This window comes from Sceloporus occidentalis, unplaced genomic scaffold, assembly GCF_023333645.1.
Source record: "Sceloporus occidentalis isolate IW3139 unplaced genomic scaffold, rSceOcc1.0.p SCAF_8, whole genome shotgun sequence".
Lineage (NCBI taxonomy): Eukaryota > Metazoa > Chordata > Lepidosauria > Squamata > Phrynosomatidae > Sceloporus > Sceloporus occidentalis.
The window spans coordinates 2681103-2703375 of record NW_028316988.1 but is presented as its reverse complement, the minus strand read 5'-3'; the positions used below and the strand labels follow the sequence as shown (position 1 = coordinate 2703375).

At 43.4% G+C, this 22273-nt stretch overlaps 1 protein-coding gene across 20 annotated transcripts in view; it reads left to right on the top strand.

The window, feature by feature from the left end:
- Positions 1-22273, top strand: part of LOC149307661 (kinesin-like protein KIF1B) — a 93203-nt gene that overhangs the window by 52306 nt on the left and 18624 nt on the right. For 9 of the 20 annotated variants that reach the window (XM_089534186.1, XM_089534190.1, XM_089534185.1 and 6 more), the window contains 8 exons: positions 780-863; positions 991-1171; positions 1723-1795; positions 15550-15646; positions 16339-16487; positions 18455-18636; positions 19555-19692; positions 21440-21688. In XM_089534186.1, the coding sequence (XP_089390312.1) occupies positions 780-863; positions 991-1171; positions 1723-1795; positions 15550-15646; positions 16339-16487; positions 18455-18636; positions 19555-19692; positions 21440-21688 (1153 nt within the window). Of the gene's footprint in view, positions 1-779; positions 864-990; positions 1172-1722; positions 1796-6251; positions 11544-15549; positions 15647-16338; positions 16488-18454; positions 18637-19554; positions 19693-21415; positions 21689-22273 lie in introns of those variants that run through there. The other 11 variants (XM_089534191.1, XM_089534195.1, XM_089534192.1 and 8 more) reach the window with 3 other exon arrangements.

Below are 22273 nucleotides of genomic sequence, written 5' to 3'. Positions count from 1 at the left end.
CTTACTGTTTAAACATCTTGACCTCTTTGTTCTGTAGTGTTACCTGTATTGACACTTTGCTATTGATCAGCTCCTCTTTAGACACTAATAGGCCATAGCTTGGGTTACTTCAACTCTTGACAGCATAGCATCGTGATTTGAGTGTTGGACTAGGATTTTGGGAGACTAGGGTTTGAATTTGTTCAGCCATGAAAACTCAATGGGAGACTTTAGGCAAGTCATACTCCTTTAGCCATGAAAAACCCTCACTAACAAATCTTGCCAAGAAAACCACATGGTAGATTTGCCTTAAGAGTTGCCATAAGCTGGAAATGACTTGAAGGCACACAGCAACAACAACTTTACAGCCACAAACTTCAACTCTGCCCCCCCCCCCCCCCACTATGTTAACACATCTTCAGCCTTAGTTCCTCTTCCAGTTTAGGAATTGCTTGTTTGACATCTGTGCCCTTGGAAGCTTCTGGATACTGAGTCATATTGAAATCCCTTTAGCTCAGTATTATCTACACTGACTAGCAGCAGCTCTCCCAGGAAGGATTCTTTCCTAACACTATGTTGGAGATCTTGGGGTTTGAACCATCTACAGCTACAGCTGAGGGATTATCTCCTGAAATGTGGGAGTTTTTGTCCTCCCTATGTCAGACTTTTCCCTCACCCTTTCCAGAACACCATTACATGGTCTCAAAGGCTCTACATGGTACCCCAAAATTGTCTGGATTGATTTCCTTCCTTTTCTCCTATGAGTCAGATACTGACATGAGGATTTTTCCTTCTCCTAGTTATCGTTACGCTGGAACCTTGTGAACGATCAGAAACCTATGTCAATGGCAAGAGGGTGGTGCAGCCAGTTCAGCTACGCTCAGGTGAGACACTGGTTTGGATTCCATTGCCTGAAAGATTTCCTTGAGAGCTGACCTTGCAGCTTACTGTTAAAAAGTTGTTACTCTTTTTATAAGACCTTTAGTCATCCCGTTTTCATTGCACATCCAGGAAATCGTATTATTATGGGAAAGAACCACGTGTTCCGTTTCAACCACCCTGAACAAGCGCGGGCTGAAAGGGAGAAGACTCCGTCTGCAGAGACTCCATCGGAACCAGTCGACTGGACTTTTGCTCAGAGAGAATTGCTAGAGAAACAAGGCATTGATATGAAGCAAGAAATGGAAAAAAGGTAACAGAGGTTATGTGATGATGCAAAACAGTCTTTGCTCTGTTGTTGTTTTATTGTATTCTACATTCTGCTGTTTTCTATTCTGTTCAGTTGTTATATGCTATCTGTTCTACCCTTTCCCAGCCTTGGGCTCTTCAGGTGTGCTGAACTAACTCTGGCCATGTTTGATGGGCATGATAGAAGTAATCTCAGGGTGCTCAATGGATAAATTAGTTATTGATAATCAACCATTCACTCATTGAGCACCTTGAGACATGTCTAGTTTTTTCTGATTCCCTTGGGTGCTCCTCAGTTTTTGCATCATCTTTATATCAATTGCCAGTTGCATGAAACGGAAGACGCATTGTGTCCTGCAGGCGGACTTCCCATAGGCAACTGAGTGGACACTATGTGAGCAGAATGTTCAACTAGATAAATTCATGGTCCAATCCAGTATGGCTCTTTTTATATTTCCATTTCCCCCCAACTATGGGTGCCACCCTCACTGTGGTCTCAAGTTATAGCAGGTTTTCAATAGCTTATGTGACTGACCTTTGCCTCTCTCTCTCCAGACTTCAAGAAATGGAGATTCTGTACAAGAAGGAGAAGGAAGAAGCAGATCTCTTACTAGAGCAACAGAGACTAGTAAGTGCCAATATTTATTAGTTGTCTTTGCAAATCTCACATGCTGACTGTCTTGACTCTTGAGACAGGAGATGTACTCACATTGCTTGTTCACACCATTAGGCATCTGTCACCTTTTCATTGGCCTATTTTGGCTTTAACGTGGGCATGTCCCATGAGACAGAAGATGTTAGTCTCACTCTTGAGTTCAGGGAGGGGGGAAGCCTTTCTTCCCCAGATGTCTTGTTCTTCAGCTACCAAAAGCCACGGTCGGCATTGTCAGTGGTAAGGAATTGTGGCAGTTCCGGTCCAAAGCATCTATAGGTTACCACAGTTACCCATGGTATTGAACAAGTACAGCTCCCAATCTCTTGGTTCTTTGACAAGTCAAAATTTTGTTTTGTGTTCCTCCCCATCCCTTTCTCCTGGTTGTCTCTGAGGTTTTGTCTTTTTACTTAAGGGTTGGCATGGAGGATTTGCCTTGGTTTGGTTTTGGATTGTCACTTAGTACTAATTCTGTGCTTCTGAGAAGTGACTTCTAGTTGTGCCCAAAGATTTCTTAAATGTGATCTCCAAAAAGGATTGCTGCAACTATGCATGACTTAACCTCTCTGTCCTGCCTTGCATGTTCTGAAACATTAGCAAGGGATGATGCTGGCACATATGCTGGTGTGTGGTTGTGGAAGAGGCAAGCGTTTAAATGTTGGCAAATCAATCATGTCATTGGGCATCCCTGAAGCAAGATACCACAATAGCTTTCCCCGACTTGTCATCTTCTAGATATGTTGGATTACAGCTCCCATCATTCTAGCCAGCTGCCGATAGTGTGATCATGGAGCTCTGGTGTGACACAACTAGAAAGTGACAGGTCAAGGAAAGCAATTTAAAATATCTATTATCTAAAATGTCTCCATATTTGAAGATTATGGAAAGGCTCATTAATGAAGGTAATAATTGCCACCTTTGGGGCAGAAAGGTTCCAAACGCTTTCTTTTGAGCAGGTTTTTAAAAAAGTAATAAGTATACTATTGTGTGAAAATATTTAGTAAAACAACTCATAGTGAAATAGCATGCAGCTTGGATCCAAAATTTCCTTCCATCAATTGAACAGTGTTCCAATTCATAGAATGGCATTTGCTTACCTTCAGTAGCTGGTGGAAGTTGAGAAGCCAAGCCCAGTAAAGCATACCTAGAAGTGTTTTTTAGGAAGGAGATACTCGAATAAGAATATAAGAGCTGATACTGAGGAATGCAGATCAAGCAGGGCCAGTGGATTAATCCCATGGGTATTAATGGAGTGTCCCAGATTTGGGTTTGACCTGACATAGCGGGGGTTATATAGGATTAGAGGCTGCTCTGGAGAATAGACTGGCAAGTAACTGGGACCTGGTGTGTCCTACAAAGTGGCTGGAACTCAGCACTTCCTAAGCCAGGGCTGTCGAGCAAAGGAATTAAGAGGGCTGTTTAGGGTTACCACTTAGCAAACTGAAGAATCCCTGCCACATGCAAGATGGTGCCATCCGGAAGTGTCTGAGTATAGATTTTGGCATTCTAACTTTAGAGTTAGGTCCTGATTTTTTGTTTTAGGTCAAAGCTTTTACTTCTGGCCCACCATATTTTAATTGTAAGTGCGTAGGGGAGGAAACAACAGATCTGCATGCTTAATATACCAGTTGTGCGTTGGACTCTCCTTTTGTCCTGTTTTAAAGGGTACCACAGATTTGGTACCCCTTAGGCATTTGAGCTACACTTCCTCTCCTCTGAAGTCTACGAAAGCTCATGCTGCCAATTTCTTTCTTTCATTTAGTCTCAAAGGTGCTACAAGATCTCTCTATGCATTCCTCTCCCTTCATCAGCATAGCTGGCGAATTTGGACAGGTTCCCATACTATTCTTTGAACTAGGAGGCTCACTGATGAACAGAGATGGGCAATTTGTGGGCCTCCAGCATTTGCATGACCACATTTCCCATTATCCCTGACCATCGGCCAGGCTGGCTGGGGCCAATGGTTGTGGGAGTCCAAGTGCATTTGGAGGACTAGATTGCCAAGCTTCTGATGTAGACAAACATTAGAATTCATACAATAATGCCTGCTATATACTTACTTCTGAAAGCTGGCCTTCTTTGGAAAGTTCAGGTTGGGTTAAAGGTGCACAAAGGTGAGAAAAGAATAGCCTCTGAACAAACAACTTTAGGGAAGAAAAGAAGGGGAGAAACATCCCAGCATTTCAATAGGTCATATTTCAGTGTATTTTTCTCCCTCTTCCAAGGCAGAATATTCAAATTATACTGCAGGAGCAAAGAATCTGTGCTTCTCCTGATGTTACAATCATAGAGTTTGTAGGGACTTTGGAAATGATCTACCAAATCTCCTGTTCAGTGTAATGAAGTTAAAGCATCCCTTAAAGGTGGCATTTCAAGTTCTGCTTAAATATCTCCAGTTAGATCAGAGCTGGCCCTCAAAGTGTGGTCTAGAAATAAGGTCTCGCCACTTGTTGAGTTGGCTTCTTGTCATGATTACTTGAGCCAATGATAAGGGAATTGGATGAGATTAGAACACTCCCTTGGATTCACATTTTTGTTGGTGTAAGCGAATTAGCTGGGTCCACGTCTTGATGATGCCAACATGCTTCTTTCATTCTGGACACAACCTCAAATGCCGCACGTAGTGGGTTCCACTTGGGTATCTTCCATTTCCACTGCAGTCCAGTGGACTCTTGTTCCCTTTCAAATCCATATTTGGTCCACCTTGGGGAAATCTAAGCAGTCATGTAATAAATAATAGAGCTCTTAGGGCTGAAGGATGGATTTCACAGTTCTTCTAAGATGGGAACAGAACTGTGAATGACCCAAGAGTCAGCTTGGAGGCACTGACAGAAATTCCCTGGACTTGCTGACTGAGATCCGACATAAAGCAGCTGAAGTATAATACGTTGACCATGTAGTTTCATGTCTTCCAGGCATGCCAGGAGTAGTCCCTACTGCTTACTGGTTGGGATGGGAAGGAAAGGGAAGCATTCCAGAACTGGAAGAAGTGGTTGGTCTCAGCTTGGAGGGTGTGCTCAAATATGGTGTGTACTCTCCTTTTCCTTCCCTTAGGAGTCCAGAGCAGCCACATCTTCATCCTCTAACACAATACACACACACACACTGGCAGCATCCCATCCTTGGGTTTGGTAACTGTTGCAGAGGGCAAAGTTTTGGACTAAATGCAAAAGGATAGCGAACAGCTCACTGTGCCTATCCAAAAAGAGACATAGGTGTGCTCACACTTGTCTGTGTCACTAATAAGATGCTGTTCGCTGATTCCAAGGTAACTGATTTTTATTCCTAAGCAAGTCCTGGGGAAACCATTACTTTATTACACTGGAGCGTCTAATGCAAATAAGCAGCTATTCCTCTTGGAACAAGATGAAGAGTTTTGTTTTGAAATGTGTTTGGAAAACATTTCTAAAATCCTTTGACTTTATTTGAAATATATGTAGACCTCTCTTTACCTGAAAAATGCTCCTAGGACAGCTATAAGTTTGTAACTGTTAACCAAAACACACCGGACAGTTAATAAAGTTGTAAGGGGGCTTTAATGCTAGAATGTGGAAAGAGTGTCAAAGACCTCAAAATCCAGCCTTTGTGTGTAGTTCAAAAAGTCTAGTGGATCATTTAGAGTATTGATGCATGTTAGTTATCTTAAGTAGCTTTGAAACTAAATTATCAGTGGCAAATGGAAATTGAAAAACCCTATGGAATGCCATGGCTAGTCTTTTTGCTTTGTAGCTATTCCTCCTCGGAGCCTGAAACCTTCTCTAACACTTTCCTAGTGGCTGTTTCTGAAATGGTTCCCTCTTAACTTCTAACACATCTTTGGCTGCTTTTCTAGTAGAGTGAACTACAAACCTTGCGTATCCCTGCACCGTGTGTTACTAACCAGTGAATAACTTGATTTAACCTGGGCTGATCATTCTGCAATGACTGTTGGGGTCGCTCACTGCGGAGGGAAGACTTTGTTTTACTGGAATAATTCGACAAGTAACCAAGGCCAAAATGCGTGTCTGGGGTTGTTGCACGCCTTTGTAGCACGAGCCAAGTATTTGCCTTCACCTTCCTACCAGGTACTTGATTTTGTTTCATCTAACAGTTTCATCCAGTCTGGATTATGCAAAGTCTTGGGATATACTAGGACAATTTGAGTCAGATGTTCCACAGCCAATTTAGTTGTGGCTGGATGACAGAAAACATTAAAGAAAGCAACTGAGGACCCTTAAGAGAAAGAGCCTAGCATCTTAAAACTGGAATCCTTAATTTAGCATTTATTCTGTTTGATCCCTTCTTCCACCAACCAGTCATTAGTTTTCTTAGCTTTTAGTTGTGCTTTTTTTAGTTGTTTATATTTTTTTCATTTGTTCAGTATTTCCCTTTGTTCCCCCATTTTAATTTTAGTTATTTTGGGGCCACTTCTTGATTTTTTTGTTTTCCTAAGGATGCAGACTCTGATAGTGGGGATGATTCGGACAAGCGGTCTTGCGAGGAGAGCTGGAGGCTGATCACTTCCCTGAGAGAGAAGCTGCCCCCCAGCAAGTTGCAAACCATTGTTAAAAAGTGTGGACTCCCCAGCAGCGGCAAGAAGCGAGAGCCCATCAAAATGTATCAGATCCCTCAACGCCGGCGTCTTAGCAAAGACTCCCGATGGGTTACGGTCTCAGACTTGAAGATCCAGGCCGTGAAGGAGATCTGCTACGAGGTTGCCCTCAATGACTTCCGGCATAGTCGACAGGAGATCGAGGCCTTGGCTATTGTGAAAATGAAAGAGCTTTGCGCTATGTATGGGAAGAAGGACCCCAATGAGCGTGACTCGTGGCGGGCCGTCGCTCGAGACGTCTGGGACACTGTGGGGGTCGGCGACGAGAAGATCGAAGATGTCCTCCTCAACGGGAAAGGCATTGCTGATGTGGATGACCTCAAGGTGCACATCGACAAACTTGAAGACATCTTGCAAGAAGTCAAAAAACAAAACAACATGAAGGACGAGGAAATAAAAGTCCTCCGGAACAAAATGCTCAAAATGGAAAAGGTATTGCCTCTGATCGGCTCCCAGGATCCCAAGGCTCAGGCGGCCGTGGCTACCGCAAAAGCAAAAGAGCCCGGTCCTGCCAGGATGGCAGAAGCAGAAGGGAATGTGAAAAATGATGATGGGCCTGCCAAAGACGATCGTGTTTGCCAGTTAATGGAGGAAGACCCTGCCTTCAGACGTGGGCGATTGCGCTGGATGCGGCAAGAGCAAATTCGCTTTAAGAACCTCCAGCAGCAAGAAATCACTAAGCAGCTCCGCCGGCAGAACATGCCTCACCGCTTCATCCCACCTGAGAACCGCAAGCCCCGCTTCCCATTTAAAAGCAACCCCAAACACAGGAACTCATGGAGTCCCGGAACGCACATCATCATCACTGAAGATGAAATTATCGAGGTGAGGGTTCCAAAGGAAGAAGACACGAAGGAGCAGCAGGAAGAAAGCCAAGATGTGGGTGGGAGAGCTCACATTCCCAAGGACCCCCAGCAGCTTTGGTATATGTATGGCCCCCAGAGGGGTCAAGAGAATATCCAGATTAAGAGGCAGCCTTTGAACGCGCCTCTCCAGCAGCCTTCCCATCCTCAACCAGAACCTGCAGCTCCACTCCGCTGGAGGAGCAACTCCCTCAATGGCCAACAGAAAGGCTTGCGGCGTCAGGGGTCTGACTCCTCCGAATCACTGCACTCTCATGGTGGCGGAGGACACCCAAACCAAGATCTTCAGACATTTCAGCAGAAGCGCCATATGCATCAACATCGCCAATCCTATTGCAATTACAGCACTAATGGAGGCACAAACATGGAGAGCAATGGGGCCGCCGGGGGTCGTGCCAGACAGACTGAGCGGCCCAACCACTATAACCAGTTTGTGACCCCTCCGCGGATGAGGCGACAGTTCTCTGCCCCTAACCTCAAAGCTAGCAGAGAAACGACTGTTTGAGGCACGGGAGGATTAAGGAGGAAGAAGATTGTTCAGTTGTGAGAAATGGAGTCGCTATGGAGCTATCTGCCCCGGAGATAGCAGATGATACCTTTTCAAAACAAATAACTGGGTGATTTGTATGCAAAGCACAAGACTGGCATTTTATACCTATCTATTATTGCCTGTGAAAATGAAAAATGTTCAACCTGTGGAACTGTGATTGTTGATGACCCTTGCTTGATGCTTTGGGAGGCATTTGGGGTACTTTTGTTTTCATTGCATGGGAATATCATGTGGGATATCTGTAGGACTCTATTCTCCATATTCCTGCTGCCCTTTGGACAATCACCAAGAAACCAATCTATTTTCTAGTGTTGAACCATTGCATGTACAATTTGTGGGGAAAGATTTAAGACTCTGACCATTGTGTTGCAGTTAGACATCGAGTAGAATTTAATTTTTGTTGCCTTTTAATAAGAATTTAGTGAAAGTTTCAGAAATTCTCCCTATTCAGAATGTAAAAAAATTAGATTCAAATGGGAAAGAAAGCCAGACTGACATATTAGAGGGTTTCATTCTTGAAATTAAGAATTTTAGTCTTGTTTAGTCAGTTGTGTAAATGCTGAAAATAGTTGACAGCGCTTTCTTTAAGAAGGTTCATACTCTTCACATGAAATATGCTAGGAATCTGCATTAAACTCCTCTACATGATAGGAATAACTGGAGAGAATTTCATTTCAGTTTCCTTTTGACTGGTTTTGCTGAAATTTGCAAACTTCTTGCTGCTCAGGATGAAGGACTTATAGGGTTTTAAAAACCCGAATGCAGGGAAAATCAAAACTGATACATTTCCCCTTCCCAAACCACAGATTACATTGGGATTCCAGTTGGGTTTTCATCTTGTTTTCATTCAGCCATAAACCAGTTAGGTTTAAGGTCGGAAGACAACATAGCTAATTTCTGACCCTTCTTTCCTGAATTTGAGAAAGAAATATTAACATGTGTGAGTTGTTAATGAAATGTCACCTATGCAAAGTCTTGCCTTTTTGCATAGTGGCTTTTTATTAAGTATTTTTGTTTGCTTCTTTCTTTAAGAATGAGTGTGATTTTACAGTGGCCACCAAAAGCTGCCTAAATGAAGTTGTGGCCCCAGCTCTATATGTTGCCTTTGGTTATGTTCAGGATGCAGGTAAAGCATCTCAACTCTCCAATGTTTGTGTGTTTTGTTTTCCTTTACAGATTTGGGTGGGAATAGAGAGAGTTTTGGCTTGTTTTTCTGCTTGATGATGGGTGGGTTGGAGGGAACAAACTTGAATTTATTGTAACTCCCAAGGAGCCTTAGCATAGCAATCGTTTTGTAGGGATTGATAATATGTGCCTTCCAGTCGACTCTGACTTATGGCAACCCTCTCCTAGGGTTTTCTTGGCAAACTTTATTCAGAAGCAGTTTACTATGGCCTCCCTTTGAGGCTTAGAGAGTGTGACTTGTCCAAGGTGACCCAGTGGGTTTCCGTGACTGAATGGGATTCGAACCCCAGTGTCCCAGAATTTAATGTGCAAAATCCTGGGACAGTTTAAGCTTCCTATGTTTATGGGGCAAGGGAATATCTAGCACTTCATCCAGTTTACATCTTTTTGTGTGTGTACCTATGACTCTCAAGTAGTAAGGAATAGGCATTTTTGTCCTTTCCCTGCTACAACAAACCCGTCAAGTTGATTTCACAGTTTGGGTCGTATTTGCCCAGATGTGCGATCTCAGCTCTTTACCAGGCCTGTGCCCTTGGTCAGATGTAAATGTGAAATATCAATGCAAGCGTTTCCTCAGTCCACTCTCATAAGAGTCCTATTGGTATGAGAATTGCTGCTTTCCATTGTACTGACAGGTTCGCAAATTTATCTACAACAGCCTGCAACCCAACAGACTTCGAGATACAAAGTGTTCAAGCTCTGGTTTTCTGCAAAGGAATCTATTTCTGTAGAGGAAAGTCTGGCCTGATTTTATTTTGAAGAAGCAAGGGTTGTAGTTGAATTTGGGAGCATCCTCTAATGAAGAATAGTGTTTCACTAAACAAAGGAAAAAGACACTGCATGTTTGCATCTTGCTTGTAAGAAGAGCATTATGCAGTTGTTGCCTCTCAAGAGTCCCATTAGTTTTCATTAAGGTTTGTATGATGCTAAAAGGAAGTATCGCACCTTTTCCCGCACCTGTTTCCATTCTCAGATGAATACTGTTGAGGCTTTTTAAAGAGAAATAGGAAGAGAAATGGTAGGTTTTGGGGTTAAACTAGTATTTACATGCAGACACATGTAATTGTCTTTTAATGGGGTTTGTAAATGAACAGCCTGTGCTCAAAGGATTTAAATTGGGAATACAGGACTGATGTTAATAAGGACTCTTAATCTTTGTCACCTTTGTCTTTCCAAAGTTTCTTTTTCCTAGGAACAGGGTGACTAGTTTAGGGGTGGATTTGTTGCAGAAAACAAGCCAAGGGATTAATGAGGATTTAAAGCCTCATCCCTCCAGACAGAGCAGCTACATTTCAGATTTAGGTAATCCAGATTGTGGTTTGTTGCTTTCTGGTTTGTTGTGCCCAGATTCAGCCCTGTATGCAAACTATAGTTTGCTGACCAGCCGCACACACAATTATAAACTCTGGTTGCTTAGTCATCCACAGGACAGTTTGTGGCTAAAATGGCAAACCTTGGCTAATATAAACTGTGGCTTAGTGTGACATTGGGAACATGGCCGTTGGTTACCAGCAATTCAGAAGCTTCTCTTGAATATTCTTCTTTTAAGAAAGGCCTATTCAAGAAGGGGGAGTTGCACATAGATGTGATCCCTAACAGTGACGTCTTCAAAATTCAAAGATATAGCCGTGTTAGTCTGTAGGAACCAGTCTGTAGAGAGATCTTGCAGCACCTTTGAGGCTAACTGAAAGAAAGAAGTTGGCAGCCTGGGCTTTTGTTGATGTTTTTAAGCCACCTCCTCAGAAGCAGGTGCCATGAAGTTCAGTGGGATTTCTCTACTACTGTGTGTAAGATCATGGCCTCCAGTTTAGGCCGAAGGGAGAAAGCTTCAGCATTGAGAGATCTTCTGTTGTCCCAACCAAAGCTCGGGAGAGTTACTTTTTTGAATTACAAGGCACTGTATCTTCCATCCTGCGGTGCCAGTGTCCTTACTTGTTGAGGGACTGTGGAAGCTTGCGTCCCCAAAAGTAACTTTCCTAAGAACTGGTCCCAACCCAGTGTTCCAGGGGCTGTGTCCTATTGAGGACTGCTTCGAATCAGTAAAATACTTGATATTTACGGTGCAGGGAGCGACGTGTGCTTTTTTCATTTGCTTTTTTCAGTCTTCCTCTTGACAATTTTGCGCATGGGCTTAATCCAACAATCTGTCCAGATTTAGAGAGGAAGATGTTTTGTGTCCTCGAATGGATATTCAAACAGACCTTTCTTTCAGTTCACCCCATGCCTCTCTTACTTCGTTGCTAAGCTGTATATCATGTAAGAAAAATGCTTTTGATAGGTTTGCCTTTTGAAACAGTTTCAAGAGCTTCCCTGTGTGGACTCTGTTCAGAATTACTGTAAAGGAGGAATCGACTCTTCCGGTGAAATGATGGGATTTTAGAGCCTGTCCATTTTATTATCCTTGTTCTGTTTTTGTTTCTTTAAAAAGGGGCTTTGACCATGTGTTGGTTGTGTTTTTATTTTAGCAAGTCTGCATTTTGCGGAAGGCAGAACTGCTTGTGCATTTTAACAAGTGCTTCCAATAAATCATGAAACACTCTTGTAAGTGTCTCCTCTTATTTGGGGATCCGGATTTTGGAAGCCCAGGGGGGCTGAGGCTTTCCCCATGAAACGAAATGGCGTGAAGGCATTGGCAGAGATGGCAGGTATAGTCCCCCACTCCATATGTTGAATCCTCCTTGTTCTTGACATGTTAAATGGGTTTCTTACCACTTCTGGTTTTGTTTTGGGGGGCTGGTGAGATCCAGATCCAGGGGCTTTTTGATCACTCCTGCACTAGACCAAATTTCAGCCACTCAGGAGCTGGTTGACTCGTTGCAACTAAGTTGGTCAAATTCAAGGTAGTTGTTGCTCCTCTATTAAAATATAATCATATAATCAACTAGGGCTGTATCTACACGGCAGAATTAATGCAGTTTGAGCCTGATTTAACTGCCATGACTCAGTGCTCTGGGATTCTAAGATCTGTAGTTTTGTGAGATGTTTAGCCTTCTCTGTCAGAGTGAGCTTTGGTGCCACAACAAACTACAAATCCCAGGATTCCATAACATTGAGCCGTGGCAAGTAAAGTGATGTCCGACTGCATTAATTCTGTGTATCGTTTGCCTGGTGCGATAATCCATTGTGTGCAAGGATTTCCTTTTTAAAAAATGTTTGTATGGTCATCCAAATTGGGATGGGAACTGGCTGTGTACACCAAGATAAGTGTTATAGATAAGGAGAATGGTTATACATTGATTATAAAATAGTCCAAAGCACTTTGAGGGGTGTCGGGTTGAGGCTGGCGATTGCAAACATCTTTTTGGGGTAGAAGGGGTAGATAAGAAATATTGGTCAGCATCAAAAGAAACATCGACTCTCTGCCCAGATTGACAGGCACAGAATACTGCTGTGCATCAAATGAATTGGAGCCATCTCACCACAGATCCAGAATATCGAAACAGGCTTCTATTCTTGGGTTCCATGTTTGTGGTCCATAAACATCCTGGAACCTTTCAAAGAAGAAAGCGTAATAATCTTAAATACAGAATTTAATGAAGGAGTTATCTTCCCTCCCAGCAAAGCCCTTGGGGTCTCTGAACTATGCTGAATCTTTGGAGCTCCAGAGAAGCCAAGTAGCCTAGTAGATAATCTGTGTAGCGTTGCCATGAGACAAGCTTATTTTAACCAACAATTTCTTTCCATTGCTCAAATGTCGCCTGCCTTTTTGCGTTGGAGCCTGGGAATTCAAGCCTCTCTATCCCTGATCTCCCAGCACCCCCCTTTTAGGTTATTATAACAATTTCTGTATCGCATCCAGGGAAGTTAATACTACGTTTGCATTTTTCTGCATTAAGCTTTTCAGAGCTATGATTCACTTCATTCTTAACCTTTGATTTGTTAAGTCTTTTGAAAAATCGGTGTTTGCCGATTTCATGCCTAATGAAACAGGCCGAGATCAAGGAAGCTGATGCCGGAGGCGCTGTGTGCAGAACGCCCCATCCATGAGGAGAAATGGAACATAGAATGATACTACATTTTAAAAAGCCACATGGATTTTCCAGGAACTTTATGTAAGCCTGTCAGTCATGCTCCTTTTGGTCATTTCCATTCCTGCCTTTGTTGCAGGAGTCATTTGGACTTATTCCGATGAGGCATGTTTCTTCAGACATTTTCCATTTGAAAAGCAACCGTGTTGGAACAGCCATCATTCAGATACATAGGACTACAACTCCCATCCCTAGCAGTGCAGTTTTTGGTCATGGTTCCTGTGGATGATGGGAGCTGTAACTCTACTAGGGATGTTGGAGGATTTGCTTCATGTTTAAAGGCAGGCTTACATAATTTATCACATTGTGCGCCTTCAAGCCGTTTCCGACTTAAGGAGACCCTAAAGTGAACCTATCATAGGGTTTTCTTGGCAAGATTTGTCCAGAGGAGGTTACCACTGCCTTCCCCTGAGGCTGAGAGAGTGTAACTTGCCAAAAGCCACCCAGTGACTTTCATGGCTGAGCTGGGAATCGAACCCTGGTCTCTAGAGTCCAACTCTCTAACCACTCACATCTAGTACAGGTATGTACTGTGCTGTTTGTGTACATAATCTGAAAGGGAAAGAATGGCTCCTTTATAGCCAAGTGATTCTTTTTGGAATTTAAAATGTATGTTTCAGTGCTGCTCATGCATAACGGGAGAATAAAAAGCACTGCATCCAATGTTTCAGAGAATGCTTGCATTGGATTATGCTTTTAGGGAAGGGTTGGCTCATCCCCTTCCTCCATTTAGAGAACCCTTGCCTCCTCTCCTTAGGATTTTCTGGTAGTACCCACCAGGTTTTGGGGAAAGGACACACAAGATTGTTGATTTACCTAAAATAACACTTTCTGCCGCAGCCTGTTTCTTTTCTTCCAAGCATCATCTTGTATCATCTGGTACCATTTCTGCGCATCTCATCAGTTCACCTTGGCTTCCTTCCTTCTTCTTAAGAACTAACAAGGAGGTTTTAATAATAATAATAATAATAATAATAATAATAATAATACTGGTATCACTTCTCTTTCTGTCTTATTCCAAGAAGGCTAACTGGCCTGAAATTATGAGTTCTTACCCGCTTCTCCTCAAGGCTCTAGGCAGTGTACAACACAAATTAAAATACAACAGAGTATATAACTAAAGACATGAAACTATTATATTAATGTTTTAATCACAAGTGTATTTTTAATTCTCTGTTCCAGTGTTTTTAACCATCTCGACGATCTATTGTGGCAAGAGATGACAGAACGATGAAATATACATTTAATCAGGGAATGATTGTGCCAGCCTATCTCTGAACATACTTGAAAATGGCAGCACCCATCAAGTACAGGATACGAGTTTTGCTCATTGAGTGCCAACAACAGAGATAGGCTGGCAGCCCACGAACTCAGCAACTAGAGAGAGGCAATGGCTGGCAAGGCAGTAAAGGAGGATTTTGAGGGCAACTGTCCAACAATATTCTTTCAGCTCTCACCCTAGTTCCTGATACCTCTGGCAAAGGCAGGCCGAGTCAGGCTAGAAGTTTAGCTGGGTGGAACCAAGACATTCAAAGTCTTTCCAAACTCCCATCCTCTAGATCTATTGGATTGCAGTTCCCATCATTCCCAGCCTGCAGGGCTAGAAGACATTAGAGTGGAATCACTGTGTTTTATAAGGGAAGTACCAGATAGGCAAGTGGAGTTTGAGGCTTTTTTTCTTTGTTAGTGTGGGGAGATGGTTGCGTTTGTATGCATAACAGCTGCTTTTAGGGCACAACCTGGAGATAGTGGGATGCATGTGCATTCCTGTGGTCTAGGCATGGACTTCTCCAGTGGATTGTGCAGCTGAAAATCACATTCTCAAATCACATTCCCACTCTTTTCCAAGATCAAATTGATGTGGTTGAGTATCCAAGGAGGAAATCCCTTTTCTTGGTTCACACCAATTGCTTGGGGAGAAGCAGGGTGCTCTGTTCCATGCTGCATACTGAGAAAAAGAAGGGGATTCTGTTTGGAAAGGAGTTGGGCTATTCAGAAAGAAACAGAGTAGTCTCTAGGTATGTCACTGGAGGCTGACTGGGAAGTAGGAACAGTGCTTGGCAAAAATGGCTTGGCAGGAATTGTTTGGCAGGCTAGCCAAGCAGATCCTATGGGCCCATTCCCCAGTTGTCTTTTAAAACAGGGTTCAGGAATCCTTGGCCCACCAAATATTTTCTGCTTCAACTTCCAGGTGCTCCAACCAGGAGAGCAAATGGTAAGGGATTATGGGAGTTGTAGTGCAAAATATCTCAAGGGCCAATATATATATATATATATATATATATATATATATATATATATATATCTGTACCCCTGTTTTAAAGCTTGCACTGCTGTGCTAAATTATCTGGGTTGTCCGAAAGAATTTAGCTGTGACTGTTCTCTCCCTCCTTTTGTCACGCTGTCGTCTTTGGAGTATTTTATATGTTCCTCTAGCTGCTGGCTTTCCCCTTCTCTCTGTCTTCCCACTTCTGTCTGTCTTTTCTACACGGTCTCTCCTCTTTCTCCTTCAGGACTATGAGAGCAAACTCCAGGCCTTACAGAAGCAGGTGGAGACTCGGTCCTTGGCTGCCGAGACCACAGAGGAGGAGGAGGAAGAAGAGGAAGAGGGTGAGTGTTGGGTACATTTAAAACTGCCTGGTCTGGCATTTCACCACAGTACAGAGAGAGAAGACGCACAGAGGTATGGCAATGAATAAATAAATCACAGTTCTTTGGGGAGAAAATAAGCTATGTCCCCCAATATTAATGCAGTGCAGTGTGGTCCTCTTTTCACATAACAATAGCACAGTGTTGCTGACAGGTCTGGCTTAAAATCTGCTGAGGCTCTAAACTGGTTTAAGAAACCTCTCAGGGTTATGGTAAAATTTTCCGTACGTGAAATTTGAAAGTTAGTTATTTGTTATGTTTGCTCGGTTGGTTTGTAATTCAGTGCTTCTTATAATCTGAAACCCTAAACAATAGTTTATCTAGCCTGCATGTAACTCTGGCACTGGTTGATGCCCCATAGGCTTTAATGGGGTGCGCCCCTGGCTGCACACGCCATTGAACATAGCAGAGGCCACCCCTCCACAGATATTCAAGGGCGTGGATCTCAGATCCACGAGTTAGGAGTGGCAACTGTATTGAACAGGATGCCAATATGTAAACATTGGAAGTAGACTGACATGATAGCCGTAATGTTAGCATCAGTTATTTCCTAAGATTAGGGGAATCGCTTCCTTTTGTGGTTCCCTTTCCTGTGGTGCACAACGTATTAGTCCCACACAAACAAGCCAGAGGGATTTCTCTTCTTCCCCTAGTGCCCTGGACTCAGCATGAGTATGAACTTGCCCAGTGGGCTTTCCGGAAATGGAAGTTTCATCAGTTCACTTCCTTACGAGATCAACTATGGGGCAATGCGGTCTACCTGAAAGAAGGCAACGCAATCAGCGTGGAGCTGAAAAAGAAGGTAGGGGGCATTTGCAGAGTATAATACACACACCATTGTCTGGGCCCATAATGGAGTAGCATCTAGGTATGAATGATTAGAAATGGACTAATAGATTTATTACAGCATGGGATTTCATGGATTTCACTGCAACTTATTAAATTGGTTGTGTTGTGTCTTCACATCATTCCCCATTTCTGGCGACCCTATCACAGGGTTTTCTTGGCAAGATGTGTTTAGAGGGGATTTGCCCTTGCATTCCTCTAAGTCTGAGAATGTGTGGATTTGCCCCAAGATCAGCCAAGTGGGCATGCAGATACTAGTCTCCTGGAGTCCTAATCCAACATTCAAAAATCATTGGCACTGGCCTAGATCTTCTGTTAGTCCCAACTAAATTAGACCTGTTGAATTAATTAAATTGAGATATTTGGGCTTGCTGTGGAGGAAGGGTTGTATGGCCTGTATTGGGGATAAGGAAAGAGAATTTGTCCCCTGGCCTCCATGTACTTGCCCACTATTAGTCTTTAAAGTGCCATCAGCTGGTCTGTTGGTTTTGCTGCAAGAGACTTAACATACCAACCCTTTGGAATCCATTGTTCTGATCATTCCTCAGATGCTCTCTGTGAGAAGCACAAAGGAGCTTGTGTTTGCGATGCTCCAGTATGCTCCAGAGTTTGCCTATCTGTAGGTGGAGTCTGGCGTGGTCACTTATAAATGAGATGTTTGTGGGAATGTGCGTATCTTTCTCCCTATTCCATCTTTTCCATGGGAGATGGAAGGAGGAGGAGTGACCTCAAAACAGAATGGCACGGCATCTCTGTTCTGTGCCTCTCTTTTCACTCTTTTCACTGGGAGAGCAGCTGTTCTCTGGCTGCAAAACTGGCTGCCATTTTTCTTAAGAAAAGCTAGATTCCCCGCAGTTTTCATGAAATGAATTGGCAACAGGCCCTGAATAGACAAAAGAGCAGACTCTTGCTCTGAGTGCATGTATGATTCTGGGATCTCGCTACAGAGGCAGCAAAATATCTCCCCTCAAATAAGACTTTTGCCATGCTAATAAAATATCCCTTCAGTCTCCAAATTATTAGCATTCCTGTAACTTTAAACTTCAGTTGAGAGTTTAAGAATATAGTGTAGGCATCCAAAGAAAAGAGGCAGACTAAGAGACCAAATATTCTAGATGTGAATTGTTTTCAACATCTCAGTCTCTGCAATGCTAGAAATTTGGAGGCTGAAGGAAAATTACACAGAGGGCAGAATTTGGAGAGGCAAAGCCCTCATGCTGCCTTGCCTTGTAGCTACACCTCTGTCATGATTCAGGTTTGGAACTGACTGGCACAAAGGACAAGCCCAAAGATTTTGCTGCCTGAGGCAACAAACAAGACGGCACCCTGTCCTATCCCATATATAAAACCCAACTGGTCCAGCATCTTTGACACTGATAATGAAAGAACACCCTCCACTACACCCAAATGCAGCAAGTGGAGGACAAGCCATGTGGCACATAGTCTTCCATCTGATGTCTTGCTTCCATCTGCCACTATCTGCCGCCTGAGGTGACCCGCCTGCTTGTGCAAAATGGGACAGTTGCCTTTACTTTAGAGGTACACAATTTAGCTTACACAAATGAATCAGGTCTTATTGATGGCTGTATGGAGCCTCCATGTTCAGAGATATGGAGTTGCACAGGCCTTAATTCATGCCTTAATTTATGAGCTTTTGGGAGAAGTCTCTGCTTGAGAAAAAAAGACACTGGGATGGGTTGGTGTTTTTGCTGAAGTGGCTCGATCATTCCTTAATTTCTCACCCAGTATATTGGCTGGGGATTCTAGGAGTTGCATTCCAACACCAGCCTGGGGAACACTTTTAAAATCTTTCACTTAAAACAGATCTCCTCATGGAAATCTGGATGCCAGTTGTCCTATCAGGCAGCCTTTCACAGATCTCTTGTTTGTTTGTGTCATGACATGTGCCTTACCTCCATCCAGGTACAGTTCCAGTTCGTCCTGCTGACCGACACGCTGTACTCCCCGTTGCCTCCGGAACTCTTGCCGCCTGAGACGGAGAAGACCCGGAATGACCGCCGACCTTTCCCTCGGACGGTGGTGGCTGTGGAAGTCCAGGATCTGAAGAATGGAGCAACTCATTACTGGTCTCTGGAGAAGCTCAAGTACGTAAGGCTCACCGTAAAAGAAGTGGCTACAGGCAGTAGCCTTTGGGGAAATTACATTTTATTTGGAATACTGTTACCTAGTCTTTTCTGCCCTTGGCATTTGTTCATTATGGCTAGGGGCAAAAGTAATCTTTCCAAGCCCTGCAAATAACATGATGAAAAATGAACGTTTTTAAGAAGCACCAGTGTTTCAGATAGACAGCCATTGTGGTGGAGAGGTTCTAGTACTCTCAGGTAAACCCTGGTTCATATGCCTCTTCGTTCACAAAAGTCACTGGACTTATTTATATATATATTTATTTATTAATATGTTACGTTTTGTTTTAATTGCATTTTATCCCACCTTTTCTTCCAATGAGCTCAAGGCTCTTACTCCCTACTTTAGCATGGCTGTCTTCCTTCCCACTTTATCCTTTTAATATCCTTGTGATGTAGGCCAGCCAAAGAGAGAGAGAGAGAGATTGGTCCAGGGTTACCCTGTGAATTATATGGCTGAGTGGGAACTAAAATTTGTATCTCCCCATTCCTGCTATACTCTAAACCAGTGATTCCCAAACTTTGGGCCTCGAGGTGTTTTAGACTTCAGCTCCCAGAAGTCCTAGCCAGCTTGGCCATCAGTCAGGAATTCTGGGACCTGGAGTCCAAAACATCTGGAGGTCCTGGTCTTTTGGTCATGCCGACTGGGGCTTCTGAGAACTGAATTTCAACAAGTTTGGAAACACTGCTGTTACATAAGCAGGGAACAGGGAGGCCAATTTTCAACTCCTGTTTCAGTTGGACCCAAAAGAACCACAGTTATTAAACAATTGCAAACTGAGAGGCTGTACCCAATCTTCTTATATTCTAAGAAAAAAGAAAAGAAACATCTCCAAAAGTGCTTTCAGTTAATCCACTGATGTTTTTTCTGGCCTGCAGACAGAGGCTGGAGTTGATGCGGGAGATGTACGACCGCGCAGGAGAAATGGCCTCCAATGCGCAGGAGGAGGGCGAGAGCACCATGACAGGCAGTGACCCCTTCTATGATCGTTTCCATTGGTTCAAGCTAGTTGGGAGGTAGGCAAGAACAAACTCTGAATGTTTGGTGTACGTTAGTGTTGCAAGAACACAGCTTCGATGTCGACGGAAGGAATTGTGGATCATCTGTGGAGCTTGTCTCAATGGTCTGTAAACTGAAAGTGCGCCATCACCCTTATCTTCCAAAGTGCTACCCAGGATGAGAGGCTGCCATGTTGGGACTGCTTCAGCTGACATCTACTTTGCCGTGTTGTTCAGTCATCCCAATTCGTGGGGTTTGCCTTCAGAGGGACACACACAGGCTGCTTTCAGGGAAACAATTTCTTGTGCAGTCTTCTCCTTTCATTCATGACATTTTACTGGGAAGGTATTATGGAGTTGAGGCTACAATTTGTAACCCACCCATTTCCATTTGTTTATTTTTAAACACAGAATGGCTTGAATCCTCTTGGTTAGTCACAATTAGAGTAGACCCATTGAATTAATTGTTGAATGGTTACTCAGTATATAAGTAGCTTGAACTGATTCAATGGCTCTGTTCTAGTCAGGACTGGCAATAGGATTTAGGAAAGAGACGAAGGCAGACTACCCTCACAAGACCCTCAGTGGGCTCAAGGATTTTGTGGGTTTCTATAGAACAGGTGTCTTTGTGTATTTCATTTTTCTTCAGCAAATACCCAGTAGTTCAAAGAATAACAGGGTATAGGTGCATCCTTATGTTTTTATGATGTGTGTGCTATTGTGGAATGTAATAGTTCGAGTGTGGTACCCACTATTTTGAGTCACTGCTTTTGGAGAGTCTTGGCGAGGGAACCTCACATGTTTGGCTGTTCCACCTCCATTCGTTTGGGGATTTGAGGACTGGTGTTTTTGCTCCATTCACAGCAAACCATTCCTGCAGCAGGGCATGAATGGTCTTGCATTTTTGTCTCTGTGTTTTTGTTTTCTTTTGCTGAGTAGGTGCTTCAACATCACAACCATACGAGCCTTCACTTAAGAGAGAGAGAGAGAGAGAAAGAAAAAAGAATAGGTTCAAAATGAGTTTGTTGGGATTCTAATGCAGCTTGTTTGTCTAAGAGCTGATCTGCCAATCTCATAAGCGATTCAGTCTGCTGTCTCGTAAAATGAGATTGGTAGAAATCTGGAGAGCCACTTCAGATGCAAGTTGAAAAAAGAAGTGCAACAGACTTGTCAACCTGCCACTTCGCAGCTCATATGGATAAGTCCATTAGGATGTTAAGGGAAGGTTATGTAGCCTTCTCTCTGATATTCTAGCTTAGTACGTGATTGGATTTTTATTGATGGGAGGGCAATGAAACATGACACCACATTCCCTGCACTCCAGTGGTATGCTCCAGAATTCTGCAACTTCAGTCTGCTGCCTCATTCTGCAGAATGTCAAGAGTGTTCTTGACTTCAGAAGCCTGAAATTGTAGTCTGTCGTAACAAGCATAAACCTGAAAGTGTAGTCGGTTGTAACAAGCTTATTAAGTGAGCTAAAAATAACAATGTGCGTCAGCATAGGAGAGCCTGATGTGTCATGTAGCATGTTTCCTTTTGCTTCACTTTGAAGTCCTCCTCTTCCCAGTTCTTCAGTGCCTTCACACCATCCTCTTTCCCACCCTTTGCTCCCCACAATCTGAAGCGTTTGCCTGTCGATTCATTTTAGTTAGCTGCGAGCTGGGCTCAGGCAGCAACTTTCCTTTGTCAAATGAAGCTATTCCTTTCTTTCTCTCTCCTCCCTTGCCGCGTTAATCAAAAGTGTTCCGTTAACCGATATATCTAGCTCCCCCATTTTCCACGGCTGCGTGAACGAGCGCCTGGCAGACCGCACGCCGTCCCCCACTTTCTCCACGGCCGATTCCGACATCACCGAACTCGCCGATGAGCAGCAGGACGAGATGGAGGACTTTGACGACGAGGCCTTTGTGGACGATACTAGCTCCGACGCTGGGACTGAGGAGGGATCGGACCTCTTCAATGATGGGCACGACCCGTTTTACGACCGGTCCCCTTGGTTCATTTTAGTGGGAAGGTTGGTGAGGTTAACTCTAAGGAATGGCCACTGCGCCTAGCTCTTGCCACAGGCTGCAGACACCTGACTATGTGAACTGCTCAAGCCAATCTGCAGGGTTGAATTGCCTTTGAGCTGGCAGCCTTTTTGGCCTATAACTCCCAGCAGTACCAGCCAACATAGCTGGGAATTATAGTCCAAAACATCTGGAGGGCCAAAGATTCCCCACCCTTGCCATGATCTCTGAACACAAGTTTCTCTCTGACTGTAAGAGGAGTTTTTCTGTGCTCTGTGCTTCCACAATTGTGTGCCAATACATAGAACGGTGAAGCTAAATTTTTGTGACTTTACTATTTTTAAAGACCCTGTTCCTAGTCCACAAGTCAGTTGAGTGTGGAAAATACTAGGCAAAGTCCTCAGACATCAGAAGAGCACAAATAACTTATAGCAGTCCATTTGTACAGTATTAGTGCTCCTTATATACCTGCTTCCCATTTCTGGCAGAAGTAACATAAATTATGCAAGCTATTCTAATTCATGTATCGACTAAGTTTAGGTAATTTATTCATGCTAGAGAAGGTGGCTATTTTCAGAGGAAAACATACC